The 18358-nt window shown below is 36.8% G+C and overlaps 1 protein-coding gene across 2 annotated transcripts in view; it reads left to right on the top strand.

Annotated features, from left to right (window-relative positions):
- The window catches only part of PPP2R3B (protein phosphatase 2 regulatory subunit B''beta), a gene marked incomplete at its 5' end in the record, with an annotated part of 41577 nt that overhangs the window by 12179 nt on the left and 11040 nt on the right, over window positions 1-18358 (top strand). For both annotated transcript variants that reach the window (XM_082279197.1, XM_082279198.1), the window contains 4 exons: window positions 12610-12795; window positions 14486-14589; window positions 15135-15237; window positions 15992-16066. In XM_082279197.1, coding sequence (XP_082135323.1) covers window positions 12610-12795; window positions 14486-14589; window positions 15135-15237; window positions 15992-16066 — 468 coding nt within the window. The remainder of the gene's footprint in view (window positions 1-12609; window positions 12796-14485; window positions 14590-15134; window positions 15238-15991; window positions 16067-18358) is intronic.

The following is an 18358-nucleotide window of genomic DNA, read 5'->3' on the forward strand; positions in this document are numbered from 1 at the left end:
AGGGGTTTTTTCCTGTTTTATGCTGCTGGCTATAAACTTACAGTGCAGACAATGAGCAAATATCTTTCAGTTTTAGCCAGTCTTGTACTTCCTGGGTAAATGGCAACTGTAGAATAATGTATGATAAACGACTTAATTAGATTACAAAATTCTTTGGGCAAAACATAATTAATAGGAATATAAAACTAGAATATGAGGTCTGTCATTGCTCAGTTTGATATAAATTATTTTATCTGAAGTTCCTTTTTTTAGTGGTGGTTTCCTTTGACGTCAAGATTTTAAGACAATCTTTTTGGAACTATCATCCAAAACTAAATATGGGTGCAGGTAACTGTTGGTACAGAAGATGGATATTCTTTACCTGCCATTTTATGTTAATGTTAATTTCAGCTTATCCTCATAGGTTAGGTGCATTTCAAAGAATAGCTATTCATCAGCTACATAATCATTGAAGAAATTTCATGTTAAAATGAAAGACTGCTTAGAGATTTTTTTAGAATAACTTGAAAAAATCTTTATAATTTCAGTTGCTAAGCTTTGTTGCTGTTGGAATTTGCAACCTCCTTTTTGCACTCTATAGGCTTTAAGACACAACAGTTCATGAATACAATGTAAAACTAAAATGCTAAAGTCAAGAAGAAATGGAAGCAAATCTGTTCTTCCATACTTCTGCTACAATCTTGTAATTTTATAACTTGTTAAACAGACGACAGATTCTCTTTAAGAGGTTTGTGCTATTAAAACTGGCATCCTAAAATAAAAAGTTAGTAATGGTGGTAGATAGTGAAATAACATGTGGCTCAGAATCTGCTCTGTGGCGAGCTGGAATGACTGGGTCTTCTACAGATTCCAGGAATTCTAAGGCAGTGGCTTTTCATAAAGAGCCATGTAAGCAAATAATCTGTGTAGGTAATCCCCTGTGGTTTAAAAGGGGTGGTCATTAGAGCATAGCACATCAGGTTTCTTGAAAATCTTTAAATAGACAACCAGTAGTGAGGTGGGTTGTTCTGGAAAGTGGTGGAATAGGCAGTTCTTCAGTTTTCATTTATTGATGAAAATTGAAAAAACCTGAGCAAAGTAGGGTTTTCTGGAAAGATCTGTTTCTCAAAAGAAAGGTAAAACAATATGTAACAGTTGAAATTTTCTCTATTACTTTGGGGAACTGAATTTCTTAGTAGATATCTCTGCATAAAATGAAGTAAAACTTCAGTCCATCTTATCCTGATGTTGGTTTTAAGACCAAGATTTTTCCTAAGTACTTAGCACCTACAGGATATATTGAACTGGGAATGCAGCACTTGAAGAGTCACTGTGTTCACCTTGCTTGTCAATTTATCTGCAACTTTGGAGGGAGAAGAAACTATAACCTTGTCAAATGTACTGGCAACTTAAAGACGTGAACTGAGAAGCTGATTACCTGCTGATAGCTGAGTACCGTGTTTTAGCCAACATCTGGTGATATCCCTACCTGTTAGAGTTGGAATATAAGCAGCACCATTACCCAGGCTATATGAGGAAAATATATCTGAAGTTTGAAACAAAATTATAACAGCATAAAATACATGTGTGTACAGTGACATGCTTATATGTTTGTAACTCAGTGCTAGGAAAATTGGTATTTTTTGCTACTTAGAGGCCACATCACCTTACAAAACTTTGGAGTTCTAGCTTTAAAACCAGACTTTTTAAAAAGTCAAATAAATTTGTGCTGAATGTAATGACTTTTAAAAAGGAGCTAAATAAAAAGATGGCCTAAATTTTTAATTAATCCTCTCAATGTCCGTGACAGACTTGTGCTGGCATATTTTTTGATTCTTTTAATGAATTATACCTTTATCTGCTGTGACTACTTGGTGATTCCTTGGTGTAGTTAATGTGCGTCACACCTCAGTGTGAAAATGGAGAACTACTCGTTTCATGACCACCTGTTAATGATACTAAATGCTGCTTACACATGCTATTTGTGTCAGCTGTATGAGAACTACTTCTTCAGCTTCTGCAGTGCCTCACGAGATTGCCGAGTGAAGTAACTCTAGACTTTAGTGCCTCTTGATCATTTTTACAAAATGCTACAGACATGCTTGTGGTATGTTCAATACAGCAATGAACACAGAGTCTGTAGTTACTAATGTGTGCTGAGCTGGTGTGTGTTTGTGATGTAGTGCACACAGTGATTCTTTTAGTCATGAAGATAACAGTCTCATTTCTAAGGCAAAATTACTTTCAAAAAATTTAACTGAGGCAGTTGGGTTTACAGCTATAGTCTCAGAAGCAGGTTGTGTAACAATTAGAGGCTTCTGGCACAACAGCTTTCCTGTTAACATCAGTTTTCTAATTTAAGATAATTTGTAGACCTTTTAACATCACAGGGGGAGGACCCAATATTCATTTTTACATAATATTTTTATATCAGGCATACAAATGCTTTATGAAAGAACACAAGTGCTTGCTGAGAGGGCCAGAGATGGAATACAGATCTCATTCTGGTTGTAGCTAATAGGTACGCTTGATGCTAGCTTGCTGATATAATGCCAGTTTTCTAGAGCAGATGCCTACATTGGAAACAGAATGAAAATATATAAGCTGCCTGGTGAGACTTACTAGTTGAGGTTTTCCATAAATGGTTCACAGCTAGTGGATTGCCAGGTTTTAAGCTCTAGTCTCTTAAAAAGAAACTGTGAGCAAACTGGTAGGTGTTTACTGCATCTGTAATGGAGACTCCTGGTTCAAACTTAAAATGTATTGGCTACCTGTGATAGCAACTTCTTTACCTGCTCATGTCTGGTAATATATCTATTTTATAAATTATTATTATAGAAAATATGTACTGTTTCTGTAGAAGAGCCAGTACAGTGCAAGTTTGTTACAGCTTATTTACATGCATGATTTAAGAGTCTAGATGTCAGTTCCCTCTGCAGCTAAGTTTTGTGATGCAGCAGTTCATACACTGAAGAGTTCAGACATACCTTTTTTTTCCCTTGAAATAAAAGATTCACTATTCTTTTCTCCATTTTAACTAATGCTACTAATAGTAGATGTTGTATGACTGTTGGTGGTAGTACTTCCTATGCTAGAAAGCCTGAAACAGTCCAGCACATCTTCGTATGAAATGTCCTTCAACTTTTACAGGGAAAGAGGGATAGGAGATTGTTTTTGCAATTGTCCAAATGAGAATTTGTCAGGGCATCAGCAGACAAGCAGTTGACAGAATACTTGCTCCAGCTGTTGACTTTGCAGCTCAGTAGCAAGGCTGAACTTGGTGACATGTTTCTTGTTTGAGAGGATTCTTCTTAAAGTCAATTGCTTCTAGTGATTGAAACTTGTTCTGTTGTAAACATGTAAGGATAAAAAGCTATTGCAGAGTATAAGTGGATGTCTGTCTTAGCTGTATGTGTTACTTTTGATGTTGAACTGATGGCCCTTGTCCTGACAAGGGCTGTGTTCTGTAGACAAATGTTAGAATTGCCTCAGGTGTACCTGTCATTCCCTTGGCTGTGTACAATCAAAATAATCATGTACTAGGAGGAACTTACCAGCTTGTGCCCTGGAAACAGTTGGGGTAACAGAATACACTGGGAAGGAATAGAAGAATTGATATAACCTGTGATCAGAGTATTTTCTAAGGAAGCTGCAACTATATGACAACAGCATATACTAGTGACTAGAATACGTAATTTGACATAATTCATAAACTGTAGGCTATTTGACAGCAACTCACAGGCATTAGCAGTCATACTAGCAGTAACTAATATTTTTCCACTACTTTTGTCTTATCATGAAATGTAGAAGAAATTGTGTTTCACAGGGTAGATTTTTCTGAAGAATCTTGCTTTTTTCCATTTTTAAATTAGAGGGCATGTGAAGGAGATAAAAAATATCTTCACTGGGTAAAAAATATCATCATTGCCAGTGATGATAAATTCTCAGAGGAAGCCTCACTCTAGAAGCCTTTGGTAAATTTTTGTCAGCAAACAAAGCAAGTTACCAGTGGACATGCATGTATGGTGGAAAGGTCTTGTATTCATGGCTTTGGGAGGCACAGGTAACTACATCTTCCATTTTGTCCCCACCCAAGTCTTTCTGAATAAATCAATAAGCTCTTCATACTGCATACTTTTGGTACTGAAGCTCTGTGACTGTACAAAAACAAAAAAGAGTGCAGCCATATTTTGAGGTGTTTCTACAGCAGTAATACTTTTGCAATAGCATCCTCCAGTTCCCAGCAGGGACTCCTTGATTTACCTATGTCAGCTATACCAAACTGCAAATTGGGAGAATCCCAGTATTTCCAAAATCAGAGTTGTAGAAGAACTTGAGTGAGACATCTGTTAGTGCAGCATATATATTACTGAAAGGGAGATTAGTAAGTGTGTGCTATAATGGTTAGGTTTCATGCAGAAAAATGCCAGTTTGCCTCAGCCTTTACTAACAAGTAAAAATCAGACTTTGACCATTTGAAAGTTTCCCAGTGCTTCTTTTGTTTGTGTGTATGTGATATGATTTGCCTCTGGTGGCCATTCACAAATGCTTTTAGTTGAATGTGGTTTTAAATTCAATACCCAAGATGGTATGTCTGGAATGCATTTCGTAGTTTCAGGTGGAAGCTTTTCCTGGATGCCACTACCCACTGTCTCCTCCTACATTAGAACTAACATGCTTTCTCAGATAGGTTTGTGTAGATGGTCCAAAGTTTTGCATGCTCTGCTGCAGTGCTGACACTTCAGTGACTTTTTCTCAAGGGTCATTTTGGCTGTTTCAATTTGGATTGGTTAAATTAAAGGTGAAAACTGTTAATGATAGTTGTACCATAATTCTTGATGCTTTATATTAAGACTTCCAAGACTATCCAGTGGTGGCCCTTAACACAGCAATTTCACTTAAACTGAATGGGGTGCTTCTTTCCCAGGCTATCGTAAAATTAAGAGTACTGCTACTTAGTCTGCTGTCTTAAGACTTAAAATAAGGAGAGAAATTAGCTTCACATAGCAAAGAGCTTAAAAAAACCTGTTTCTTTTTTACCTTAGAGTCAGAAGTTAGAGTCTTCTTCAGACTTCGTTTTTACTGTTACCTAGGATCCTTCCTTAGGTTGCTCCTGACTGCTCTAAACCTCACTGAATCTCTTTTGATTTGCTTATGGAATTGTTGTAACATGTCATTTATCCCAAAATGGGACAGAACAGTGTGCAGCTTCATCTCTAGAGTAAAGCTGATTTAGCATTAAGGATTGACATTTGCATTGAATCACACAACCACATTACCATATACTTTTTGTACAGAAAGAGATTTGAGAGTACATGGCCAAGAACATGCATAAATGAGATGAGAATGATAGTCAATTTGTTTAAAACTGAGATGAATGCACAACCTGGTATGCAGGAAGGCGATTCCCAGCATATTTTTCTGGTCAGAATTTGAATACAGGATTGCTAACTGGAACATAGACTGCATTGGGAGAGTTGGTGAACCTTGCTCCCTTGCATTAATTCAGGTCATAAGCATGTATAAAATTGGAAACTGTCGATTAAAGTACCTTTTTTCTTTTCATGGTACATTGCTAGAACTTTATGGGAAATTGTATTAATTTTTCCATTTCCTTCCCTCGCATAGCACAAATATTAAGTGACTAAAGACCAAACTAGATGAATGAAATTTTCAGAGTTAAGGCTAACAGCAGAAGTAAGCTAGTGTAAAACTGCAGCAGGGTTAAAATTAATGGATATTTATCTCTTACTGTGGAAGGAAAGAGGAGCATGTATGATAAAATTAGTCTCTATAGCCCATCTAAAAACAGCTGCCAGACAGTGACTGAAGGATAGCAAGCTGAAGTCCAGGATAGAAGGAAGCAACTGGGATTTGTTGCCAGAGGAAGGACTTTTACATATATACCCTGATGACTGGTTTAGCATGGATTCATTCTCTGTAGGTGTCTATCAGGGTTTGATTATTTGCATATGTTTTATATTTCTGACTAAGCTATGCAAAATGAATCACAATCTTAGAATGGTTTTAAGTCTAATGTAAGCTGTCTTTAAACAATACTGCCACAGTACTCCCTGATCTTCCTTATGTAAGCAGCAGAACCATGTTGCTTGTAAGTGGCACCAACTGTGTGAGATTGGATGAAGACAAACAGGGGGTTTTAATTTTTCTCTTCAGCTGTCTTGGTGACCTGGGGCAATTCACAATATTGCTTCACTGTCACTAGCGAGAGAGAGGCAGTAAATTCTATGTGGGCATGGGGGAAGATGCAGGTGTGCTGTGCTAAAGCTTACCTTATGCCATGCTGTAAAATTTCATTATTAAGCTTTCAGATTAACTTACTGTTTTCAATCTGGTTTTCAGTGCAATAATTGCCTTTTACAGTAATAGAACTTCAGGGAGGGGGAGGGCCAGGAGAGAACCCACAAATTTTGAAAGTTTTAAGTTGTGCAAGGATCGTCTTTCACAGAGGAAAAAATACTGTTAAGCACATCAAGCTGAATGGGAAGTGGTACAATCAGTGAACTCTTGCGGTAATAAATCTCATTAGTTTGGCTGGAAAGACGCTAATAAGGATGACACAGAGAGCAATGAAAAAGCATCACACTTCAACTTAAATAATTGTAAACGTAAATGTCTTCCACAAGGTCAAGAGCACTTATGTTACAGAGAACATGTTTCTCTGGGCTTCTTTTGAGGAGAGTTCTGGTAGTAACCTTGCTTTACCTATCCTGAAACAGATTTTTGAAGGCACTTCAGCATGTTAAAATATTTGAGGTGTTAGAATGGGTTTTTCAAAACTGTTGTCTTTCTTCCAAATGAGAATGAGCCCTTTTCTAAACAATAGTAGTGTAAGTCTTTTATGTGATGTTTTTGAGATTTACATTCCATTAAACTACTGATAATGTTAATTGTTTATCTAGAGGTAAATGTTGACTTTCACTGTGCCATCAATTAGATAGTAAGTTAAAGGTAAAACACTTCTGTGATTTTATTAGTCCAGCTCAGATTGACAACAATAGCAGAGCAGAGGGATGGGAAGGCTGGTCAGGTGTTCCTTGTGAGCCTGCTTACTGATAACATTTTATTACATTCACAATTACTGTTTAACTGATAGGCTGTAGCACACCTTGTATTCTTAAGAACTCACTGAATTTAATTTTAAAAAATAGTGTTAGCCTTTGAATCTCCATGTTGGTTTCCATTTTCTCTTGTGTGTCAAGGAACTTCATGCAGTATCCGTTTTCATTGTTAGGTGGTTGATGAGCTTTATATGTGGGTGGTTGCAGGGATGTTAGAATTTAAAAGGGTGAATAGCATATCTCTGCAGAAAGTCCTCTTAGCTTATTATGCACTTTGGTACATCCAGGTAAATTCAGCATAAAGTAGAATATATAAGAATAGAAGACCTAGTCTACTGAAGAACTAGATTAACTTATATATTGCACATCATAAACAGTATTGTAACAGACCTTTTTTCTTTTGATTGCCTAATTAAAAACTACTAAGGAATTGAACCAGACTTCTGTCTATTTAATAGGCAAAAATCTCCTTATAGTGCTTTCAGTATTTAATGCCATTTTTAGTGGGGGAGATTGTGGTGCATCATTTACTAAAAACCTAATGTGAAGTTGGGTGTAAATGTGAGGTAGAATTTTTTGGGGTCGATTTTTGACCCTGTTGTATGCATTCCATTGACTTTTCTCTAATATCATGGAAATTCCTGTCAAATACTACAGCAACAGCTGGCTGTGAACTCTGTAAATATTTTTTAAATGATATGGGTTGGGGTTTTTTTTCAGAGAAACAGGCAGAAAAAATGTTGATGTCAGTTAGAAAGCATTAGCATTTCTGAAGGAAGTTATCTTATTCTGTAGTTATGTCAAAACAATGCAAATACCAGTCAGTTCAATCCAGATAGTGATAGGACAAGGGGGAATGGTTTTAAACTAAAAGAGGGGAGGAAAAATTCTTTACTATGAGAGTGGTGAGGCACTGGCACAGGCAGCCCAGAGAAGCTGTGGATGACCCATCCCTGGAAGTGTTCAAGACCAGGTTGAATGGGGCCCTGGGCAGCCTGATCTAGTGGGTGGTATCCCTGCCCACCTCAGGAGGGGTTGGAACTAGATGTCCCTTCCAACCCAACTTCATGTCTTAATCTCGAAGATGTCTAAAAGACTATTACATTCACAAACATATTTACCTTGCTTCCTTTTCCAGCAAGTCCTTTATAAATGTGGTTTTACTTGCTTGCATTTGAATCCACATATTCAGCCCCTTCATGGGGCTCAATATTTCTGCTTGGTAGTCGCTGCATGCAGATGTTACATCTAGACATTACTGAGCATACATTCTTAAAATATCTGGGAACAAGCCCTCCCTTCCTTGTTATTTCAGAAATAGGTCCTGTAGTATCATAGCATCAGCTCTTTCAGTTGAGAGAAGGAAAAGCCTACCCTTTTAAAATCCCCACTGTCTTTATTTTTTGCTTATAACACAGTTAACTGCTGAATACAACTCATCAGCTACTAGATGTAAGAAGACTGTCTAGCTTGAAGAATTTGATTTCTATCTTTGGAATACGGTGTATCCTGTTCTCTGGTATATGCTAATATATGACTGTATTGTAGTTATAATACTGATTTTATGCTATGACTATAAACAACGGCTGAAAGAATGGTTGGAAAAGGATCTGGAAAGTTGCAAAATAATATTAGATGTTTGCCCTTTGAACAGTGGCCTCAATGGGATAAAAACTTCCATTTCCTCCACTTTAAAAATCAAGGCAAGTAAGTGTTGGGTAGCCGTGGACAGTCCTTACAATTCTGTATGTCAGGAATGAAAACTGGTTGTGTATTAAAGGTTTTCTTGAATTCTCCTATAGACAAATCTTACAGAAGTTTGTTTACATGACTGCAAACAAGAAGTTTTCAAGGAATCCTCACTTCCCATCTGTTACATAACACCTAAGCTGCAGTGGCAACTTGGCAATACACTTAAAGATCCTGGACTTCATATATATATATTAATGCTCCCTTCAGTCCTGACACTGCAACACACATCTGTTTGAGGAGTTATGTACAAGCTTATACAGCTGTTTTCCTTAATTCCAAGCATCTTGTTATTGGTACTCTGTCTCAGCAAGTTGCAGGGAAAATTTTCACTGACCAAACGAGTCTCTTTTTTTTGAGTTTAGCTTACTGATACAAGTATTAAAGGTTTTAACTTAAAACCACACGAAAACATAGATCACTTTCTAAATGTTAAATTGACCACTGAAATTGAGTAGTTGTGCAAAAAGATTAATGAACTGTTCCTGCAGATTTTCCAGTCAAAGATTTGGTGTTAGCAGACTTCTGGCAGTTCTTGTTAGTGAAGGAATTCCCCAGTTAAAATTATAATTAATTTTAGAACAGCCTAATCTCACACAATGAGTGCATTTTGATTGTCCTGAAATAACAGAACTGACTCTTTCATCAGCTATGCAATATGCACCTCTACAGAAGTAACTAGCAGCTGAATGTACAGAAAATAGTGAAGTTTTTAGAGCCCTTTTAGTATCACACATTGCTTCATTAGAGCACATACAGCAGAGCAGCCTCAGCTGTATAAGGAGCCCTTTGGTTATTGGAATTCAGACTGAGAGAAGAATCCTCGGCCCTTCTTGGGAAGTTGAGAAGAGGGGCGAGATGTAATATCAACTTTATAGTGCATTAGTTGGGGCTAATGGTTTTGGATGACATGCTTCTCTCTTTGGTACAGCTCCTATCCCTGTGTTGATTGACATTAACAGCACAATTCAATTGTCCCATTCCAAGTTGCTGGTGGCATTTAAGAAGCATTAGCATGCTCAGAACATCCACAAGGCAGATGCAGAGAGAGAGCTGTGCTCAGAGCTGCCTGCTGGATACCACGAGGAATGTTCAAGGGCACTTTGTTTCATGCCCTAGATGGTATTCTCACTAGATGCCTATATGTAGGCACCAAATAATTCTAGCAGAAATGATCGTGATCACACACTTGCTAATGCAAACAAAGCCTTTTTATAGTTTCTTCTTTTGCCAAATTTGAGAAACCAGCATGTAAAAATAGACATCTCTCAGTATAGGGGGTGTTAATTTGTCTTGCCATGACAGATTTGTAGTCTCTATTTGGTCTTAGAATTGAATGAATATTCTGTCTTATAGATTAAATATTATATATTTTTACACTAAGCATGCTGAATTCAAATTTCTAAATATAACATTTTCATCTTAGAAAAATCCGTTTTCTTCAGCTATATATTTGTCTTAAGATCTGAATCTGTTGCTGAACTACTTCCTCATAATCTTTGTCTGTTGTGAACATGTTCCAGACTGTAAAATGAAAAATAAATAAAAAGCCCTTATCGTATAATTCTTTTAAATAACTTATGCTTGGATAGGTCTTAAAACAAATCCTGAATTGAGATTTCCATATATGTTTAAGAACAGCTTTTAACCTGGACCAATGGAAATCATTTACTGTGTATCTGAGGTATCTGAATTAGTAGTTTCTGAAAAAATATAGTATCCAATGAACAAATGGTTCTGATGATAGCTTTTCTTTTTCTCTTGGGAACTTTTCCAGTGTAGTCTTCCCTCTGGTTCTACCTTTCCTTTTAAAAGAAATTTTTCTTTTTTAATCTGAGGCTCTAAATTTCCCTAGCTGTGGATTTTAAAAATGCCTTGCCTGTCTGTACTAAGCTTCCTTAAAAAGGTGATTTACCTCATGTTATCTGCGACATTCAGGGAATGTTAGTAGTCTATGATTTGCACTTTCCCTTTTCTCAGAGGAGGCATTCCTCATTGGGTGCCTCTGAAGAACTGGAACACCTGCTGCTCTGTGGCCATTTGAGGAGCTCACATGGGAGTGGTTATCACAGAATCACAGAATATTCTGAGGAATATTGGAAGGGACCCACAAGGATCATCAAATCCAACTCTTAAATGAATGACCCATACGGGGATCGAACCCTTGACCTTGGTGTTATTAGCACCATGCTCTCACCAACCAAGCTAATCTTATGTCAGTCCAGGCTATTCTTGGAGATGGGAACAAGGGGAAATAGGGTAACTGCAAGGGCTCTTGTAAAGTGCTGATGGGTAGAGCTGGGCTTCTAGAATGAAACAAGGTGTTTACCCAATTACAGACATTATTTGTAGTGCTGGTGGTGATGTTACCCAGAGAATAAAACAGTGCTGTCTTTATACTTCCCAAAATTTTGGAAGTCTGAAGTTGGAAGGGATTTTTGATACCCCATAGCACTCTTATTCTAAATTGATGCCTTGTCAACTGGACTGCTGAACCAATGATAAAATATCAAAAGATGTTACTTACAGGATTCTTAGAAAGTTGACAGACATTGACTCCAGTGTCACAGATTCAAGGTAACTTTTTCCTCTATGAAATAAAACTTGTAGCATGGTTAAGGTAATTCTGCAGCTGTGGACAGGAATTCTTGCTCAAATGCAGAGAAGAGGAAGGAAAGGTTAGTTCAGGCTCTTTTTTTTTTGCATATGTAGCATTCCAATGAAGGTTTCTGGGCTGGAACTCTGCAAATTAAAATCTGTTGTCCATAAGCACCTAGTTCTTCCACTCACCTAAGGAAGGACTTTGATTGTGGTAGGAGAGCTGGGTATCTTTACAGGCATTGGCAAAGGTGATAAGGAATAAAACAAGGGTTAGGGGTTTTGGAGGGATTTTGTGTTTATATCCCCCCAATTCTGGTTGAAAATGAGAGATTAGATGCAAGATCTTGAACACATCCATCACTAGGACAGATCACCCTATAGCAATGTTTCTACATTTGAATAGTAGTGTTGGGAATAAAGAGTTTAATTTAGTTGAATTGCTACATTTGAGTTGTCTCCTAACTCTGTTATTACTTTGCCTGTTATCTTTGTTTCTCTGGCCTATTTAACTTCCTTTTGGAAACTAACTACAAGGTAAATTCTTCTTTATTGAACCTAAATGCTTTTAAATAAATTGCTCTTGTTACTGGTCATCTGGGGGGTGGTTTTAGTGATATGGTGTATCACAATTCTTGAGAAATATATTTCTAAGCTCTCATACCATAATTGCATATACTTTACCCAAAAAAATCCCTCTGCAGGCATTGTTTACTATCTTTATAAAATCTATCATTTTTTAGGGTAAAAAAAAAAAAAGAAAATCTTCACAGTAGCTACATTAAATAGGTTCATGGTTTGTAACAAAGTTATGATCCTTATTTCAATAGCAAACTCTTTCATAATGTCTGTTAAGGTAGAAGTTGAAAGGTTTTTTCTGGAACAAATAATAGAACCTAAGTAATTTCAGATGTCCCCAAGAAGCTGTCTTATGTATCAGTCTTGAAACTTGGTATGTTGAAGATTGAACTTGTTTTTATTAAATATTTAACATCCTAGAAGTCTTTCTAAACTGCTGGTTTTGGAAATACTCATTAATTTTTTCTATTGTCTTCTTATTCTTGAGTAGTTTATTCAATTTATATTCTGAAATCTTTTTCAAGGTGCGTTGGAACATAGAATATCAAGAGATTTAAGTTATCTGTGGATGACTATGTGATTTCATGGTACTTGACTGCCAAATGTGTATTCATCTATTTAGGTTCAAACAAAGAAGGAAGAAACTTTGCCACCATCACATAGTCAAAACATTCCAACTTTTTATTTTCCTCGAGGATGTCCCAAGGAAAAAGTGAATATAGATGCTGTGATTGCCAAAATTGAGAAAATTTTCTCTGAATTTCCAAATGAGAGGGCAACGTTAGAAGATATGGGTAAGGTTGCAAAGGTGAGAACCTGCTGGCCATCTTCTTTTTGTACTGTACTCCTATGGAAAGGAAAGATGAGTTCTCTGTGCTCGGTTTTCTTGTATTGTGTGTTTCCATCTCCCACACCTTAGTATTCAGCAATATTCTACATTGTTGATAGCACAGTTATCTGGAATTTTTTGCATTAACTGTGTATCAAATGACCTTCCAAAAAGAAACAAACATTAAACCAAACCTTGAACTACTTTTTTTGCTGCATAAACAACCAAATACTGAAGGGCACATTTTATGTTGTTCTCCATTCCATATTGACCGAGAGACTTAGGGCAAAAGCATTGCTAATACATGTTTTGTTTTCAGGTGTTCGCACTGGTTGGTTTTTTTTTCTCATTCTGCAGTGTGCTGAACCCCTGTTGTAAAGACAGAATGGTTTGGTAACTTGAGATTATAGCCCTCAAGTTATTCCTGAAGAGCTAATTTAGAGTTACAGCAGAGTTACAACATACTTAGCTTAGAAAGCAACAAGTATTTTTGAACTTGTGTAAGTTTAAAGACAATAAGCTAGTTAAAATAAACTTAAATTTCCATTTTGTTATATTGAGTCAATGCTTGAAATCTCACTGCAAGTCATGGTCTTGGTAATGAGTCTCAGGTTCTCATCCATGTTCCTGTCACTTTGTCCAGGGTCGAGAAAATAGAAGCTAAGACTGCTCACAGGAGCAGGATGGGGGTTTGCCTCTCCAAAACTTTTTTACTGCTAAGCTGAATTATAGGATCCCTGTCTTCCTCAGCTCCTTACAACACAGAAGAGAGGAGGTGGGGATGAGACCCTTCTCCCTCAGCAAGGAAGGTGAAAGGTTCTAGTCACCCACAATTCAGTGATGAAAGACACCTCCCTGAAGAACACTGTCTGAGGACAGTATTCCTCAAACTCACTTTTAAAAATTTGTTTGAAGTACTGGTTAAACTATTGCATGAGAGGTAATTGTACTTTTGCTGCAGTGACCTTACACATCTTGCAGTATTCACAGTCTTATCAGGGATTGTTGGGGATGCCAGCATGTCTGAGTGCTCCCAGCTGGAGTCGCTTTTAGGCGAGTTGGGCACTTGGCTGGTGCGGCTGTAGACACGTGGAGCAGACACAGAAGCAGCACTTGAGGTGTATGTGGGGAGCACTGGAGTTGGGAATGTGTAACTGTTGAGTACCCTAAAGCAAGATACTGCTGCTCAGATCAGGCTGGCCTTCTACTTAAAATTGGATAGAGGATGTGCCATGCACATGCAAGGATGCAGATGAGTTGAACCATCCTCCGAGCCAGACAAATTGTCAATTTGCTCCAGTTCAGAAGGTCTGTAAGTGTGCTATCTTGAGCTTAGCTTAAAGATATCCAGCTCTTGAGCAGAGCTCAAGATGGACTCTGTTCAGCTGCTTGGAGTATGGACAGACAGGCATGTGACTCTCTGCATTAGTTTATTAGGAATGCTCTAAGTTGCCCTGTGTTTTGCTCTCCACTTTTGGATTTCAGCCAAAAGCAGTTGCTTAAAATGAATTATTTCAGAAGGTGAAGCTGGTTTCCGAAACAGTTTTTAAAATATCTCTTCCCTAATGCTTTCTTCTTAACGCTTGTAACTTTTGAAGGATCTATAAATAAAAGAGTAGCCCCCAGATAAGCAATCAATAAACTGACTTCATGTATACTTTAATTCTAGGCTTGTGAATGCCCACTTTACTGGAAAGGTCCTTTGTTTTATTGTGCTGGAGGTGAACGAACAGGATATGTGTCAGTTCATAAATTTGTTGCAATGTGGAGGAAGTAAGTAGATTACATTTTTTTAGAAGTACTGCATTTTTTTTTCATTGAAATGTGATATTTTAAGCTCTGAATGCAATCCTGTCTGGAAAGGGGAATAAAACACTTTCCTATAATCAACCATTGTCAGCGAACGTGTACATGGGAAAATGTAACTAAATAATACTTTAACATAAACAAATCTTCATTTACAGTGTTTATAGATTTTAAAATGTTTGGTAAATGACTGACAGTTCATGAGAAGAGTGAAAACCATGGCCCTACCTTGTAGATGCCAGTTGTGGACAAAATGCTTTTTATTTCTAGTTCTCATCTAATATTAATTTTAAATTGTCCTTTCACGTAATCAATTACATGGTGTACCTGCCTCCTTTAACATAAACTTAAGAGACAGTACTGCTTTGATAAGTTCACTTAGAGCATGGTTTGACATTTGTAATTAGCTTTTGAATAAATGTTGTTTCATAGGCCTTGCTCTAGGATGCCTGCATGAGGTAGCATGAGCAATTTTCCATGTAGAATATTAAATGGAACTATTTACATTTCAGAGTACTTCAAACCTGCTATGATGATGCTGCGAAGTTTGTTCACCTTCTGATGAACCCTGGATGTAACTACTTGGTGCAAGAAGACTTCATTCCTTTTTTACAAGTAAATTGCAACAGAAACTAGTTCTAGGAACACCAAAAAATGGTGAACTGGCAAAGCCCTGAGTTGTTTGAACTAAACATACTTTTCATGGTCATCATTAAAGTTTATTGATAATATTTAGTGCAACTGACTTTGCATGATCCACTAAGATGCCAGTGAGTGACTTGTTTTACAGTTAATCATTTTGTATAAGGTGAGGTCCTTTTTAAGTGCCATGGTAAGACTTAAAATCGATTGCAGGAATAGCACATGTGTTGGAATCTTTTATGTTTCAGAAGGCAGTTAAAGTTGTTTAAGTCAGGATAGGCCTTTGGAGGGCAAAGGAGAAGTGGGATATGAATTCAAAACCAAGTAAATCTTTGTTGAAAGAGCAGCAAGCACCACCTATAGAAATGACTGAATAAAACCTAAATTGGCTTTACTGCATCATAGTCAGCCACAAAATTACAAGCTACAGCAGTCAGTAGTGTTCAAAATCCTCAACTTACCTAAAATATAGGAAAAAAATCCTATAATACTCCTAAAATATAGGAAAACTTTTGTTTCTGTGATTTCTTTAAAAGATAATTTTATTTTTAAAAAGGTTTGTAGTGTTATTTATGTGAAGCCCTGGTGAAAACGAAGTTATCAGTAATGATTGTGGTAGTTAATTTGAACTTTTTTGGCTAAGGAAGCAGGTGTGCTATTCTTTGCTAATTGTTGTATATGGTTACTAAAGAATACTCTTTGGGATATTGTCATTTCTTTTTTGTAGGATGTGGTGAATAGTCATCCAGGCCTTTCATTTTTAAAAGAAGCATCTGAATTCCATTCTCGGTATATTACGACAGTAAGTGATTTATATCTGGAAAAGCTATTTTTTGGTTAACTAAGAAAATCAAAATTAGTCAATATGTCTAAGCATCCTGTCCCTTGGGAAGGGTAGAGTAGGCTGTCAGTCTTCATTTCTACGTAACTAGAAATCTTGTGGGAAAAGTGTCTTTCTTAAGCATCCTAGTTCTTAACATTTGTAAGGAATTGCTGAATTTGATACTAGTAAGAGAAGCAGTGAATTGTAATGGTGTTGGATAAGTTAGTGAACATTAAATGAAGAGCAGGCTGTTATCTTAAACACTTGATTGTGGCTCTAGACTGTATTCAGTAGAATCCTGACCTTAATCTGGGATTAATTAAATGAAATCTTGAATGAAACACCTATATTAATATGATTATGTTCAGTATTAAGTGAAATAATGATGATATTGAAGCTGCCTGCCACTTTTCTCTCTGGGGACTTTTCTTCCAAGGAAGGTTTTTTACATGAAAAGTTTCATTTCTGTCTTTGCAGGGTTATGTGACTGAAGTATTTGTTCTGTACCCAAGGGAAAAATCAGTGACATTAAATTTTCTCAACTGTAGACTAGACAGTTGATTCCAGTGAAGTCTCAAAAGATTAAAATTCTTCAAAATGACATCTAGTTCACTTTCTTTGTGCGTGTGAAAACTAGCTTAATGAATATTTTCCAACAAAAAAAAAACTATGCAGAGTTGATCATCTTTTTTCCATCTTATACTTTGACCCAGGTTGAAATTGTGGAACTTTTTTTTTTTGAGAGCATTTGGGTTTTGTTCATTATATCCTTACAGAGACTTGCTGGCCTATCAAGTATGTCCTGCTGCATTAGTTTTTGCTTCTTGTTATAATGATTACCTGAGCTCACAGAACTTTCTTGTCAATTGTGATTGAAGGAATTGTTCTGCCTGTGAGTTGTTTTGTTTCTTAATGGATTCTGGGTTGTATCAAAGCCTGCTCTGGTTAAAATTGTGAAAACTTGCTGCCTGTCCTGAAGAACAGTAGGAAAGAAAAGGTCCTGCCATTTCCAGTTACTTTTCTTTGGAGGAACAGCTTATTTGAGTAGGTCTGAGTCTAGCAGTATTGAATAAATTAGTGCTGGAAGTATTTTATTAGCACAATTTAGTGTAGACTTCAATAGAAATCGGTGTTTAATTTAAAAAAATGGTGTTAAATCGAAAAGTAAACTAGTATGAATATATCAACAATATTTGGAACACCATTCTGCAGATAAAGAAATGGCAGGAGCACTCCACCCTTTTCTTGGCATATTTTAGGACAGCATAACTGTTCACAGAGTCACAGAATATTCTGAGTTGGAAGGGACCCACAAGGATCAAGTCTAACTCTTAAGTGAATGGTGCATACAGGGCTCAAACCCACAGCCTGGGCATTATTAGCACCATGCTCTGACCAACTGAGCTTGGTATAGTCTTCTAAAATTCTGTCCTGCAAGTTATTAAGGATAATTATAGATTATTTTACCTGTGATGAAATAAGGCATTTCATACCTGTATTCAATTAGCTTAACCTTGCTACATGAAGTTTTATCTAAAGGATACTTCCAGTTGCAAACCAAATGAGCCATTCTTCTGCTGGGTTTTTGTAAATACATGCATATATGTGTGTGTATGCATATACATTACATACATCTCTTTGGCACATGTTTTGTAAGCCATGAAAGCAGTCTATTCTGTCTGCTAAGACATGGTATAGGTTTGTTGGTCAGTCTAGTGGTCAGGTTAGTTACATATGGCCAAGATAGAGCTGAAATAAGTTAAAAATGTTTGCTGTGACAAATGAGATATTACATTTATTCTGCCAGGATGTTACGTGCATACCTGAACTATAAATTCTTGAAATTGTAGTCTCTGTATTGCACCATTTCTTCTCCCTTCTGACAAAGCACTCTGCAGAATAGTAAAGGCAATTCTCTGACAATTTGCTTATACTCTGCCTCAGCTGACTTTAGAAAACAGTTTAAGTCTGTTCCCAGTTGTCTTTACCAAACATTCAATTTTGTTCTTATTTTTAGACCAGTTAAATGTATAACAGATGAGATAATGACATGCAGATGGATTAGGTTGCAAGGCTAAGGCAAAAAACTTTTTAGAAAAAATTGCTTTGTAGTATAAGCCAAAAATGGGCCTTCCCTAAACTCACAATTAGAATTAAGTTAATTAAGTTTCAGAAGCAGAATAATCTATTCTTCTGTCTGAAGTCATGGAACCAGCTGTTCTTGTTCAAAGTAAGAACTGAGGAGCTTGCTGCACAAGAGTTTAAACTTTC

This window comes from Coloeus monedula (assembly GCF_965178545.1).
Source record: "Coloeus monedula genome assembly, chromosome: 3".
NCBI lineage: Eukaryota > Metazoa > Chordata > Aves > Passeriformes > Corvidae > Coloeus > Coloeus monedula.